Source organism: Camellia sinensis, chromosome 8 (genome assembly GCF_055761805.1).
Source record: "Camellia sinensis isolate YWXY chromosome 8, ASM5576180v1, whole genome shotgun sequence".
Lineage (NCBI taxonomy): Eukaryota > Viridiplantae > Streptophyta > Magnoliopsida > Ericales > Theaceae > Camellia > Camellia sinensis.
The window spans coordinates 111,162,450-111,178,405 of record NC_138968.1 but is presented as its reverse complement, the minus strand read 5'-3'; the positions used below and the strand labels follow the sequence as shown (position 1 = coordinate 111,178,405).

The following is a 15,956-nucleotide window of genomic DNA, read 5'->3' as shown; positions in this document are numbered from 1 at the left end:
ATAACCTAAGTGGAGAGAAATGAGAAGAAATGGAGAGAAACTCATTTCTCTTATGAGCCTCATTTTCAATCTTTCCAAAAGTAGAGAGATTGGGAGAGAAAAGAAACCACTATTTTCATAATACCAATTTTGTCCTTATAAAAATAAAAGAAATAAAATGATTGAAAATATAAAAAGGTTAATTTGGTAATATAACATAAAATAATTTCTTTTCTTTTCTCTTAATGAAATCTAACCAAACAAGAATGATAGAAATCACAATCATTTCTTTTCTTTTATTTCTTCCTTATCCAAACAAAAAGGAGAGAAATCACAACCATTTCTTTTCTTTTGTTTTCTTTTCTCTTCTCTTATAACTTAAGTAATCCTTTCTTTTCTTTTCTCTCCTAAGTTCCCAAACATAGTGTTAGTGAGGACAGGGAGAGCCAGTGGACAGGGAGAGATACTAGAGACTAGTGGGCAAGCCCATATACTAATCCCACTCACGTCCAGACATTGCCATTGCCATTGTCATGAGCATGGTAAGCCAGTTTATGCATGCTCCTAGAACTTCCCACTTAGAGGCAGTTATGAGAATCCTGTGATACCTGAAGTCTTCTCCTGGAAAGGGTCTCTATTTCTTAAAACATGGTCATCTTAGTGTGGAAGCATTTACTGATGCAGATTGGGTAGGATCAACCATTGACAAATGATCAATTTCTAGATACTGTACATTTGTTGGTAGCAACCTAGTCACATGGCGAAATAAAAAACAGAATGTGGTTACTCGATCTAGTACTGAGGCAGAATTCAGGGCTATGACTCAGGAGGTATGTGAGTTACTATGGATTAAACTATTGTTGGGAGACTTGAGAATTTATCAGACTGACTCCATGCGACTATACTATGACAACAAAGCCGCAATCAACATAACTCATAATCTAGTTTTGCATGATAGAACTAAGCATGTAGAGATTAATAGGCACTTCACCAAGAAAAAACTCATTAGTGGCACCATATGTATTCCATTTGTGAAGACTGGGAACCAACTAGCTGATGTTCTCACCAAGGGACTAGGGAGCAAATCCTTTCATGGCATTCTCAACAAGCTGGACATGAGAGATATCTTCGCACCAGCTTGAGGGAAAGTGTTAGAATAGGAAATATTAATTATATTCTTATTTATCTTATTTATTCCTTTTTGGTTGCTCAGAATTATGCCTGTAATTCCTCAAAATTATCAATATAAAAGGGAATGAAGTCTAATTCAATCTCAAACTCTTTCTCTTCTCTAAAACTACAGTTTCATGGTTAACAGCATGAAGTGAAATGCCTTTTCCACACATCCTCACAAAGCTGACTGATCAAGCAAATTTTTTTTTTTTAATCTTTTTTTATTTTTTATTTTTTATTTTAAGATATTTACACAGAATCAAGTATATATCAATTATTGGGTTCATCATTCAATAAGTTTAAATACCATAAGTTGGTGCTAAAAGAGGTTAACAATAACTTTTTATCCCATGCAAGAATGCAACTTCCAAGAATATCTAATATATGTGTAAAGTGTTAATGAAGACACACCCATAGAGGTAATCCGGGGCCAGGAGGAACTTCAAATACTGATAATCAAACTAAGAAGTACTCTAACCTGCATACTTCCATTTATCCTTCTCATCAGCCACATCAGCAAATTGGAAGGTTGGCAGCAGATGAACATGAGTAATTCCAGCACTAGATAATCTCTTCAGATGACATACACCTGCTGAATCCTTCAAGCAAAATGTATTGGCTTTAACAATATATCCACACAGCATACTTCGAATGTCTACAATGTACATAGATACGTGTGAAATAATCCAAGTCCCTAGTAGTATTTCATCTTCCTTGATGTTGTCCTTCTAGTTCACATTGTATTTCAATTGGTCAATACTGTGAGTGCATGGGTTCTTCTTTAATTTATTTTTTCTCTTTTGGTATATTCATAAAAATTAAAAAAAAAAAAAAAATTCATATTATGTACATTGTAAGATTAAGATTCATATTATGTACATTGTAAAAAAAAAAACAAATCATTTTATGTACATTGTAATTCATATTATAGAACTGTAAGATTAAGATTACTCTTCACTTACCAAAGGCACCATAAAGATACACTTCAACTCTAAAACTTTATAAAACAAAAATAAATAGGACCAGCGGCATATTATCATATGGAAAACATAAATTAAGACTCAAAATAAAGATAAACTTAATTCCATAAGGTCTAAACTCTAAGGTAAACCAAATATAAGTTTGTAATCTGCTCTTATTCTTCTTGGCATGCTTGTCAATCAAGACGTGATGGTGTTCATTTCATCTTGTGTCATGTTTGTACCACAAACTTCATAATACAGTTAATGTCACATTGTTAAAATTTTAAGGCATGGATTACAATCCAAATCACGCTTTTCTTCTTTTCATTTCTTTTTCCCATCTGGAAGATTTCCTTCTAAAAATACTCCATAGAGAAACAATTAATTAAGGAGACTAGCCATAAAAGGAAAAAGATGAAATAAGAAAAGAAATAAAATATTTAGAGATGTTGTTTTAAAAACAAACAAAAAATAAAAAAAGAAAGAAACATAAGTCAGGCTTCTGGCATTTCAAGTTGAGTTAAATTGATGCCAAAATAATATAGCCCACCCAAAGAATTGTAAAAATGTAGAATATCAAAGTTTAAAATGTGTATTCTGCGGCAGAAATTTCTTCAAAAGTGAGGAGCAAAAGAACAAAACTACCTGAGAAGCAAAAGCAAGATAACAGCCACGAAAGTTGGGATCCACAGTAGGGTCATTAGCACTGTCATAAAGAAAAATAAATGCCATAAAGAACAAAATAAAAACAAAGTCAATAAGAACGTGCCAATGCAAAAAGAGAAAGTCAACAAGAATGTGTCAATGAAAAAAGAGAAAGTCAATAAGAATGGAAATTATTACAATGAGTCAATGACACAAACACACTTCTAACCAAGTCTTCCAAAGCAATTTCAGGTAAGGGAGTGAAAGATACTTCCAAGTCCCAAATGTGGCTCAGAACCATGTCTATTGCATGAAGCAAAATTGGATAAGTATCCATTATTTAATAACAGCCTATTCTACCCCTTATACTTGAACTATTTACCATCTATAATCCATTTGTTATCCTGAAAATATCCTAGGACATTTAGCAATGACATTTTTTACATGTTTCTGGGAAAGAAATCTAAAATAAAAAATGGAATACTTACCTGAAATCTCTTATATGCAATTCATAAATGCTCATGTCAGAGAAAGAAAGGAGATCAGGTTTTTCATCTGCCAACTTATCCCATCCTTCAGGTTTTAAGGCATCAGAATCAAGATCAACAAACAATGTCCTTCTGCCATCAGCTGAAAGCCTGCTCGAAAAATGTAACAGTATGAACATAATGTATGGACAAGCATTTCAACCCCCCCCCCCAAAGCACATAAATAAGCAGATATATAAAGACACCTTAGCTATTTTCAGAGAATTATTGGCTAACAGGATAACCAGCATACCCTCTAGCATATGGATCATTGGCAATGCATTTTTCAACTCGCAAGGTGCTAGAATGGTACACAGAGACTTCATACACATAATAACAGCCTTCCCAATTTCTCAGCCCATTGGCACTCCAAACGCCATTGAACTCCTGAAGTGGGACAATTTCAACGGGATCCCCAGCTGACGGATCTTCATAGATGCAAGCACTTACAACCTATTTTGATACACATGTAATTATATATATATATAGATATGCAAGCATTCACTGGTTGCACCCTCTTGGTGCTTCTACTTTTTATAATATTTTATTTATCAATATATACATTTATATATATATATATATATGCAGGTACATAGTAATATGAAGTGGAGACTTTGCTTTCCTTTTTCTTTGTTTTTAATGTTTTAGAGCAGTGTTGAAAGAGAACTGGAAGTAGGGCACAAAAATAGAGGAATATGACGTGCTTGAGCAGTGGGAGCCCAGAGGTAAAGTGAGACTGCTTCTTGTGAAAAAACTGCACCAAGGGGTCCATTATAGGAGAACAATTCGTCGAGGACACCAGGTAACTGCAAACCAGTAGCAGCGCTCCATTTCCCGTCAGCTATATATGATATAGAAAAAGTAATTATCATTAGCTGAAGAACAAAGGCCATAATAACTCTTCTACACTAATTTGGATTAGTATTTTGGAGCTATTGTGATTTGTGATTTTATCAAGAGAACAAAGTAAGTTCGTAAAACCAATAATGTAATATATATATATATATATGCAAACAGTCAAATGAGATGGGGGCAAGTGAAAAATAGCAAAATTTTGCAACACAATCCATTTCAATGAATTTCTTAAACTGATTCAACCATGCAATAAATATTAATTGGAAGTGCACTTCAAAAAAAATGTAAATGATTTGCTTTCTCAGTAAATGAGTTTTCAGATGAAAATATACTATTCGGAGCACATTCCCTTCGATGTGCAAACCATTTTATTCCCAATATTCACTAGTGGTCAGCTTCTTAATAGTGACTGAGAAAGAAAGAATCATGGAGAAATGCTTACAATTGAATATAGCAACAGCCAACTGGCATTTGACTAGACTTTCAACATCCAAGGTAGAAGGGACCTTGAAAGCTTTATAATCTCGAATATGAGGAAATTTTTCCGTAACCTGGGATTACAGTATAAATATTGAGAAGAAATAAAATAAATATGATCAGTTTTTTATACTTAAGATGCTATATCATGTGGAACTACCAATAAGAAGTTATATATAAGCAAACCACAACAAAAGATCAACAGTATGTAATAGGTAAATACTATAATAAGTGCTGCAAATTAATCACTGTGATTATGTGATACATTTTCTGAGAGCCCAGTGTTGTCCACTTCAAGCTTGATTCTCACATCATAGCCTGTTTGCATAGAAATGTCAAATTTAATTCCAATTATTTCCACAAATGAAACATAAAATCGCCTCAATTAAGGCAAAAGAAGAATCAGGTGGCAATTCGTGGCAGAGTCCAAACCTTGAATTCCATCATTTGTAACAGACAAAAAAGCAGTTTTACTAGCATATAAATAACATGAACCATCTTCAGCATCTACATTCCAAGCAATTCTAGATCTACTGACCCAGTATGCTCTGCAGTACAGCAAGCTATCCCGCAACTGACAAACTAATGAAAGTTAGCAAATTATGAGTTTATCAAAATAATCATGTTATGAACTTGCACCAAAAAGACAAGTTGAAAATATGATTTTTTAGGTATACCACTTACTATATGGCCAACTCCCAGAGCTGATCCCCAAAAAATGCCAGAAAATCTCTATAAGACTCATGTTCTCCTACCATAACTTACACAATACCATTTTAAAATTACTAAACCGACAGGCAGCAGGAAATTTTAATTCAACTCAAACAATCAAGTATTGAAATCTAAGCTTACAGTTTTCTATTCCAAATAAGCTTCAACAAAATCTATACTGATTTTTTGAATGAAAGGGAAGCAAGATGCACAACCTTGTAAATAACCATAAGCTCTCCTTAAATTTTGTGTATGACGGAGGCAGTGCATCCATGGCATGTAGATGAATACATGCTTGAAACTCAGTTGGAACTCACATGTAAGTGCAGAACCAGGTAAGATGATCGAAGAAGAGAGAGAGATAGAGCACATGAACCACAATGCATTGCATTCAGCATTCAAATTCGATAAGTAGCACTGAGGAAGACTTGTAAGCTAGATAAAAGGCCTAGCTACATAGATCCTTTATTCAAGATTGGGCATGACTTGAATACCATCGTGATGACTCATCATCTGGAAGAAGCCGAAACCCTCGCATCACAGTTCGTGGCAGCCTCCTTTGCTCTCAATCAAAGTCGTCTTCTTCCTTGACTTATGTTGTAGCTGAAACCGCATCACAGTCCTCCTTTATCTTCTTCATTGGTATCTACTTACCATTGTGACGGTTCATCCACTGATTTCTCACTGGAATTGGTTCTCGTAATTCATCTCCTTCTTCGATTCTTTGATCTGGCCCTCTTCTCCAGCCGAGCGGTTTGGCACCAAAGAGGCATGCTCAGAGCCCACCCGAGGAGCAATGATCCATGCACTTTGTAGTTGAAAATAGTTCAAAACAGGGTTATTTGGGCAAGATAAAGATGTCCAACTTGATGCTGACTCGAAGCTCTCTTGAACGGAGTAGCATTAGAGAGGCGAGCTCGAGTAGTTTGACACCAAAGAGGCACCGTCAAGCGGTTTAGCATTAGAAAGGCATGCTGGAAGCTTACCCAAAGTGCGCTCAATTGGTAGTGTCTTTTGTGGCCATAAAAAGTCCACAATCACGTGCTTGAAGCCCACCCTCTCAAGTGGGCTGGCAAAATTCTAAATTTGAACTTTACTTGGTTTTTGACAAATGATCATGATAATGACAGCCCTATGGGCTGTCCATAAGGTAGAGAAAATTCTAAAATATATAGAATCCTAATGCATTTCACTTATTCTCACATATTTGTATACACTTTGTACCCATTTCAATACACTTGTTATATGCACGACAAGACTAATGACCACACACTAGGCGGTCATTAGCATCTCCCTTCGAGAAACTATAAAAACAAAGCCTTAGTTTTTCAATCTAAGATAATAAAGATACACACAAATGATCATAGAGCAGCCCCAACCTCTCTAAAGCCTTCTAATACCTAGGAGATTCAGCCCATATTGATTGGCAGGAAAAAATTCTGTTTATGCATATGCTTGGAACTAAATTGAGAAAAACCTACTCATATCTTATGCGTTAAGAGTGAATGCATTTTTATTCTTGTCAATTGGTTGATGCAAGGAGTATAGATATATACAAGAGGAGGCTAACATTGGTGTCAGAGCCACTTATGACTGGAGTTTGAGCTTGCATGAGGGGTAAGGCATCGAGGCTAATGCATTCAAAGTTGGGTTACTTGAGTCTTTTGTATTAAATTCGTGATGTAGTGGATTTCACAAGCAAGGGTGCCGTGGCTTTTTACCCAGTGGTTGTTTTACCCAAGAAGAATGTTCCCAATGGTTTTTCTAGTATATCATTTTGTCTGTTATATAGCTTTTACAATTTACTACTTTATTGTGTGAATGATATATAAATGATTGCTACATTGGAATTGGAAAACTGAATTGATTCAAATAATCCAGATGGAAAATTTTTACTTGGTAATTTGTTTTAAGGACCATGTTCACCCTTCTCTAGGCACAAATGTGTCAACCTTAGCAATTTCAGGGGGGAAAAATATATATATATATATATTAATATAATTAAAAGGCACGTACGATGGAGTTGTGACTAGTGTGAGAACTGTAGAGGGAGAAACAAGTGAATTACTAAAAATAATAAATTTACATCAATAATCAGCACTAAGTCCTTACCTTTTTACATTAGTTATAAATGAACTTAATAGAAACATTCAAGAAGATATTCCCCGATGAATGTTATTTGAAAACGATATTGTTTTAGTTGACACAACAAGAGAATAAGTAAACTTTAAGTTAGAATTGTGAAAAGATAAATTAGAATCTAAAGGGTTATAATAAGAAAAATTCACACAAAATATGTAGAGAGGTGAACGTAGAGTAAAATTTATGGGCATGAGATATATATACCTAAGAGTGATTATTTTTAATAGGATCATGCTCATGCCAGCCCTAGGAGTTGTCATTAAGATGGAGATAATGCCAAAATATCCCAATGCACTTTTCATTTATCCCCCAACCATTTTTTTACACTTCACATATTTCTATACACCTTCTACACATACATTGAGAATAATGACCACCCATTGGTCCGTCATTAGCATTTCCCTTTTCACCATCTTTGGTCAATTATTCATAAAGATATTGAAGTTGAACAGGTTGGATAAAATGGAGGAATGCATCAAAAGACACATGTGAGTATAGGATTCTGTTAAATAGAAGAGAAATTTTCATAGAATCACTATAAGATGTATGGTACTAAATATTTGGTTGCTAACAAAAATTGATTATAGCTGAAATGGCAATGTTAAAATGGATAGATGGTGTTATTGAAATAGATGTGTGGTGTTGTTTCAAAAAAAAAATGAAGATAAAAATTATTATAAAAAAAAAAAAAAAAAAGAATCAATTATGAAGAACTTTCCTTTTTTTTTTTCTTTCTTTTTTTTTTTTTGATAATTCAATTATGAAGAACTTAAAATGACACTAGTTGAATAAGGGAAAGTTATGCAGTATAGATCAATTAACATGCCTCCAGAGATGAGTAATTTGATTCATGTGAAAAGCAGCAAAGGAAAAAGAGGAGGAATTATGATAACTTGGGTTGAGGTAATAAGAAAGGTCTTACAATAGTGATGACACTAACAATAACAACATGGGTCACGGTGACAGCTTAACTTGGGTTAAGGTGACTAGAGATTAAACAACATCGACGTAATAAGAAAGTGGTCTACATTTTTATTTATTTTATTTTTTTTAATTTTAGCAGGAAAAGACCTACATGTAATTTAAGCACTAACAATGTATTTATAAAAATAAAAAATAAAAAATAAAAAAACACATTTCAGAAAATGATAAGTTAATTAGTTTGGAGCGCAGATTCACTTTTACACAATAATAATGTTACCATCGTCTCACATCAGAACACAAGAGGTTTGGCCTTGTGAATATAACACTCTTAGGCACCCGCTTCTTGTAAGCCGGTTTTCAAAAGTGAGTTCTATCCAAGGATTCATATCATTTGATATTAGAGCCAATCATCACGTCAAGGATTGGATCAGACATACCTATGTGAGAATGGAATTAAATACATGCGGCTACCATTGGGTCAGTGTCAATAGAGTAGGTTGCCGTGTAGCAGACCATGCTGGTATGTTACAATCCCCACCACAAGAAGCCCGTTTTCAATGGTGGGTATTTTTTGTAAGTCGATTTTCAATGGTGATTTTCTGTTATGTATACTTATGTTAACAAAATTAACAGAAATGAAAGCAAAAGAAACAGGGGAGAAAAGACTCAGTGAAGACCACCAATTGGTCCACATTGAGGAGAACCTGGCATTCTGAAAATATTTTTCTTCTCTCCATATTCATTAATAGATTGAAACCATAACCCACTAAACCATGATTCTACACACTAGTCCATGACCCCATTACCTCTACAACTAATTAATATCTAATAAACGAGGTGTTTGTATCAAATAAAGACAAAACGGTTACTTTGAGATGTGGGTTGATTTTTTGGCATTTTGATTTTTTTTGGCTATTTTTAGGACAGGCTTTTTGATTTTTTTTTTTGATTTTTGATTTTTATTTTTATTTTTATTTTTTGACTTTTGTAAAAAAAAAAATAATTATAATTTAAATGTTACATTCTATATAAAAATTTATTTATCTTTTTAGACTATTTTAGCCGAAAAACCCCCGTTTAGCTTATGCCAGACGAGGCTAAATAAAATCAACAAGACAAATACAAGAAGACAGTTTCAATTTTAGACTTCAAGAATTCTGGGTCACACAATATCCTGAACGCAAACCCACTTTATTCTAGTTCAAATATAAACGTTTTCTCGTCTCTTAATTACTTTTTCTACTTTTCCTTATACTAAAATTTTTCTAAGCATAGCCACCCAAAAAAAATTTTCTAAGCAACCAAACGAATAAAAAATTGCATTGATTTCTGGGTAAAGAAGGGAAAGAGAGAGAAACCTGAGAAGATGAAGTGGGTCCCTCGACAGGCATTGATAAGCAGCAGAGAAGGTCTCGTCTCCGCCTCCGGAAGGTTGTGGACCAAAAAGTGGGGTTGAAACCGAGTCGCGCCCGAGTCAGATAACTCGTCGTCCTCTTGTTGTTCTTATGGTGAGTTGGGAGATAAACTCGGTTGGACTCGGATGGAGTGGTGATAGCAGAAAGCAGAGCGGATGATAATAACAAAGAAGACATTTTTAGTGAGTAAAGTACGCACCACTGCGTTTCTGAGACCCTGCTTTTTGTCTTTTTGGTTTGCCGAAGCTCTTTTGGGTCATCGTGATCCGAAATTGATACGGGCGTGACCCGAATTGCAAGATTCGGGTGATACTATTTAGGCCCAATCGGACCAGGGTGCGGTTGGATTTTTGTATTTATTACGAAACTCGCATTATTAATTCCGAAACTCGCATTATTAATTCGAACTATTTAATATGGAAGGTCTATTAAATATTTTATCTCTATAAATAATCACGTAAATTAAATATCAATATTTATTTTATTAAATAATATTTATATCAATGATAAATATAATTTTTAAAATAAATTATGAATTCTAGCATGACTCGAATTGTAAGAATCAGGTGATACTATTTATGTATTTCCCTTACATGCACAAATGTCTTCCTTTGTCTAGTTTTTTTTTATTTGGTGAATTGTATTAATAGTTTTTATAGTTTATAACTCGTGTCATTTTAATTTTTGACTTTTTAATTGTGGCGCATTCGATTCTAAATTTTGAATCTTATTTCAAATAAGAACAATTGAAGATACCATTGCACAATTGAAGGGTAAAGTCGTCAATTTGATAAAATATAAATTAATTTAAGAAAAATAATTGTCAAAAAAATATTTTTGAATTTTTTAAAATTATTTCTACCCACCAAAGATAAAATTATGTAAAATTAATAAATCATTTACACATCTGTTTATTTATTTTTTACCAAATTAATTTGCATTATGTGTTTGGATGATAATCATATAATGGATGGTTGTTAGACTTTTAATGTGTAATCGATATATTTTATATGAAACATTTTTAGTTTTGGATTTTTGATTTAATTGATTGGTTTAATAATGATATCAAAGTTGTCGCCATATTTGACTTTTAAAAAAATAGAAACTAATTTAATGAAAAAAAAAACAATTACCCATTACATGATTATCATCAAAACACATAATAAAAAGTAATTTGGTAAAATAAATAAATATGAAAAGATTTATCAATTTAATTTTAAATAATTTTATCTTTGGTGGGTAGAAATAATTTTTAAAAATCTAAAAATATTTTTTTGACATTTATTTTTGTCAAATTAGTTTATATTTTATCAAATTGACAATTTTGCTTTTGAAATTGAACATTGGTATATTCAATTGTCTTTATTTGGAATAATATTCAAAATTCAAGATCAAATGTGTCACAATTGACAACTCAGTGACCAAAGTGACACACGTCACAAACTATAGGGACCTTCAGTATAATTCGCCCCCCCTCCCCCTTTTTTTCGCTATTGACATTTCTTTCTTAATTTTTCTTTGGATATTCTGGAGATAAATTCAATTTTGAATTTTTTTTTTCCCCGCAAACTCTAGTCTTTTTTTGTCCAAAAGCACAACAATAATTTTAATTTTTTTTTGCAAGTCATAAATTTTATATTAAATTAGATATTATAATGAAACTCATTACATGTCTAAAAGGCAACACGTCCTTAAAACGAAGGACAACACTCTTAACTACTAACACACAACATAATATACTGAGTAGATTTAAATAAGTTCAGAGTTAGACAGAAAATACGACACTTTGACAAAATAAATTTTATATAATTCACGGTCTAATCACTCATTTACTTCAATAAAACCAACTAAGGTTTTACAAAATGTATGAGCACGAACTAAACTTCTCATATAATCCTGTTAATTAAGTTTGCACTCCTCCAAACGACGTCACTTTGCTACATGAAAACACAAACGCGAGCTAGCCGGTGGGTGTGTGCCGGGAACCTCTCCGATGCCAAAGTCAACAAATAGACAATAGACAAAAACTCTGTGTATTCTGGAGTAAGAATTGTGATACCTGTACATAGGTCCTGTACGAGCTTTTATAGATTCCGCATGGCACAATCCTAGTAGGACTCTTATTCTCCAATGTAGAATCCTTCTAGGAATCACATCTCTTAAAAGATAATATCTTTTAACACCCTCCTCATTGCTTAACCAAGTGAGATGGTTCAAACCTTATACCACGGTTTGGTAACAGCACAACCGGGATAGCACAACATTGCCTTACACCAGACTTAACCGAGCTCACTCAGCTCGGTGTTATCTTGGGCAACACAGTCAGTCTTGAGATTATGCCCTGTAGTGCTATCCTCTAGCTCGGTCTTTCTTCCATCGATACCTCTATCCAAGACATCCAGACCAGGCCACTGGTAGCCACCTCCGACTGAAATGACATGATCAAGGACAAAGCTACATAGACCATTACCTCGGCCCATAGCTCGGTCTATTTCAACATCTGGACTTAGCTCAGCCCAAGTTACCCATAAATTACCCTCTCAATTACCCATTAATTCCATCTGCAATGCATGATTTGGGATTAATTATCTTCAAGCTGCGCTTAAATATCGCCCGAGGCGAAGTCCCTCGGCTAGCTGAGCTAAAATATCCACTCGGTTGCTACATCTTTGACGTAGTACAGCCCACTTTACCACGCTACTGACACCACGTCCTTACTAGGACACACGGTGCCTCTTGATTGCCCCTACTGCTGTGATAGTCGTCAAACATAACTCCAAAATTTGAACAATCCCGCCTTTTTACCTCCATTTTGCACCTACACCTACCATCTTCAAATGTCCATTGTCACTGTTCATCTTCTTTTTGAAAAACCTCTCGCATTTCTAACCCCAAATCCTCACTTTCCACTGCCAAGTCTCCATCCCAGTACCTGAATCGCTTGGTTTGCTCATCCCAGTCGCAGCGGCTCGTTTATTGATTTTTCTTTCATGCCTTTAATCGATAAGTCCCTCATGCTTTTTTTCTTTTTCCTACTGTTACACCCTTGTTTACTTCTAAAGAACGGTGTCTAGACACCAAATATGTGTGTTTATATACCCCAAAACTTGAACCAATGTCGAGAAGCATTGAAACTTCATGAGCATACCTAGAAACACACTGACTTGGGACTAAGAATCAGTCTAGAACTGTGCTCTTGATCCAAAATCATACTGCGACTGGGGTAAGAACCGGTTTGTGAGTTAAGGCCTACCGAACTAGAAATCCCTTCCGCAACAAATCGAGCTACAATGATGTTCTTGCCCCTTGACCAGACTGATTTTAACCCGGTTCCTAAAACTTTTTTTTCTTCGCAACTGTTTCTTTAGCCGAACAAAGGCTAGCACGCACTTAACTGCTGCCGAGCTAGTCTTTATATAATTTGTTATTCAAACCGGTTTAACACTTGGGCATAGACCCCCTTTCTATTTCCACTTTGCAGACTTGACTAGATTGGCCAGGCACACCCTTGCACTTTGCCCCTTGGCACCATTGCTTGACCGAGCCATCCAAAGTCATGACCGCGTCGAGCTAGGCTGCTGGGCCCAATTTCACACATCCATCTTTAAATTTAATGGGTAAATACCGATTCTTGGTAGACTTGCCTGGGGTCATGGCCAAATTCCGAAAAGATTACCATATTCCTGATAATGTCCACCTCTTCTTAGCCGAGCTAGACACCACACCCTTGGGTAAACCGGGCTTCGTCCCATTTACGATACTATCGATCGTAGAAGCCGAGCTCTGGTTCCCTGTCCAACCCCTCATATGCGAGTTCCTTAGGCAAATAAGATTGTGTCCAACCCAACTCTTCCCAAATACTTACAGAATAATAAATGGCATCGTTGAGCTAAACAGCCGACTCGGCTTTAACCTCGAATTGGCTGAGCTATTTCACCAATATTCACTCGGCCAAAATGACGACGGTTGGGTGTACTACCTCAGAGTTAGAAGAGGCCGAGAAAAAATTATAAAAAACACACTAGACAAAGACTTAAACGATGACAATTTCTTCTGGGTTTCTAGCCAGTTCAAAGATCAAGAAGCCCAGATACCAGGCTATAATATAAACTGAAATAAAGGAACTGTTGGTAAGAACATCTTGGTCCAACTTCCTTTGTTGTTTCTAATAACCTGTGAAAACCCATCTTTTAATTATTCTTTAAAGAAAATTAATTAATTAATTTTGTCTACAGTCTATCAGAATTATATATTAGTGTAAAAGTTAGTTTTAAATTGACTCAATTCAATCACTAACAAGACATTATTAAGAATAATAATTTTGTGGGTGTTCAATATTTATTGTTTATAAATTATTTTAATTAGGATTCAATATAATAACTATTCTTACTAAATACCTTAGTTAAAAATCTTAGGGTGTCAATTTTCAGAAACCCACACAAAAAATATATATATATACCAACAAACAAACCGTGGGCAAACAACCCACAGCTCCTACCAAACCCACCATCTTTTAGAATTTAGGATAGCCATAAAATTTAGGGAAAGCTTGTAAAATTTAGGGAAAAGCTTATAAAATTTAGGGAAAGCTTGCTCTTAGAAATTGGAAAAAGGGAATGGAATTTTTTTGAGAAAATAAAATAATGGAGAGAATGAGAGGGAGAGAGAGATGTCTTCAACTAGCATTTTATATATATATGCATGCAAGCCTTCCTTGTGCATGCAAGCATTCGGTGAGAAAAAAAAAAAAAAAAAAAAAAAAAAAAAAAAAAAAAAAAAAAAGAAGAAGAAGAAGAAGAGAGAAATCCCTAAAGCAACCAAGCTTAGTGATAGGAGAGGAAGAAGAGTAGGAGATTAAGGAAGCCAAAATTCTCAACCATTTTGTCACCCTATTACTAAGTAAGAAAACCCTCTCAACCCTCTCATTTTTTTTATATAATTGAAATTTTTCAGATTATGTACATTTGATACATTGTCTAAATCTGTTTTGAATCTGCCAGCATGTTACCCGAATTTTTAGATAATTTTATACTCAAAATTTTGAGATGATTTCTTCTACAAAGTTGTTGATAATGATGTCTAGTTTATTCAGAAATTTTTGGAAACAATTTTTGATCTTTCTACGAATTTATACAAATTTTTAACTAAATCTGAAACTATATTGAGAATAATCTGTCTTGAATCTGCCAGCATGTTACCCGAATTTTTAGATAATTTTATACTCAGAATTTTGAGATTATTTCTTCTACAAAGTTGTTGATAATGATATCTAGTTTATCCAAACAATTTTGGAAATAATTTTTGAGTTTTCTACGAATTTATACAAATTTTTAACTAAATTTGAAACTGTGTTAAGAATAATCTGTCTTGAATCTGCCAGCATGTTACCCGAATTTTTAGATAATTTTATACTCAAAATTTTGAGATGATTTCTTCTACAAAGTTGTTGATAATGATGTCTAGTTTATCAGAAATTTTTGGAAATAATTTTTGAGCTTTCTACGAATTTATACAAATTTTTAACTAAATCTGAAACTGTGTTGAGAATAATCTGTCTTGAATCTGCCAGCATGTTACCCGAATTTTTAGATAATTTTATACTCAGAATTTTGAGATGATTTCTTCTACAAAGTTGTTAATAACACTACAAAAGAACATACTTTTTGAGTCGGCAGGTTACTGTCGCAAAAAACATAATTGCCGTCGCAAAAATTTTTTGCGACGGTCTTTCGACGGCATGGTGAGGGACGAGAGTACGGGGGTCGCTAAAACTTTTTGAGTCGGCAACTCTGCCGTCACAGAATATTTGCGACGGCAAAATGTATTAATTGAGACGGTATCCTGCCGTCACAAAAAAGACCAAAAAATACTACTACTATTTATGTCGGTACATTACCGTCGCTATAGAGTTTTTTGTGTCTGCAATGTGCCGACTCTAAAAAAATTCACCTGTACATTTCATAGGTTTTTTGAGACTGTTAGTTGCCGTCACAAAAAAAAAATATATATATATATATATATATTTTCATAAAAAAGTTATTTCTTTTTTGTAATTAATACCTGTATTATGTTCATTGAAATCTAATAAAAAAAATGCATTCAATCAATAAACATTCATTCATTCATTCATTCAAAAACCAAAAATA

The 15,956-nt window shown here is 34.1% G+C and overlaps 1 protein-coding gene across 1 annotated transcript in view; it reads right to left on the bottom strand.

Annotated features, from left to right (window-relative positions):
• The window catches only part of LDA (limit dextrinase), a 52,123-nt gene extending 42,095 nt beyond the window's left edge, over window positions 1-10,028 (bottom strand). Inside the window, exons 1-9 of the mRNA XM_028213039.2 lie at window positions 9,754-10,028; window positions 5,051-5,192; window positions 4,884-4,936; window positions 4,584-4,692; window positions 3,991-4,127; window positions 3,540-3,739; window positions 3,248-3,397; window positions 2,760-2,820; window positions 1,631-1,751 (exon numbers count right to left, since the gene is read on the bottom strand). Of these exons, the coding sequence (XP_028068840.2) occupies window positions 1,631-1,751; window positions 2,760-2,820; window positions 3,248-3,397; window positions 3,540-3,739; window positions 3,991-4,127; window positions 4,584-4,692; window positions 4,884-4,936; window positions 5,051-5,192; window positions 9,754-9,987 (1,207 nt within the window). The 5' untranslated portion in view covers window positions 9,988-10,028. The remainder of the gene's footprint in view (window positions 1-1,630; window positions 1,752-2,759; window positions 2,821-3,247; window positions 3,398-3,539; window positions 3,740-3,990; window positions 4,128-4,583; window positions 4,693-4,883; window positions 4,937-5,050; window positions 5,193-9,753) is intronic.
• Between the last annotated feature and the right edge of the window lie 5,928 nt (window positions 10,029-15,956).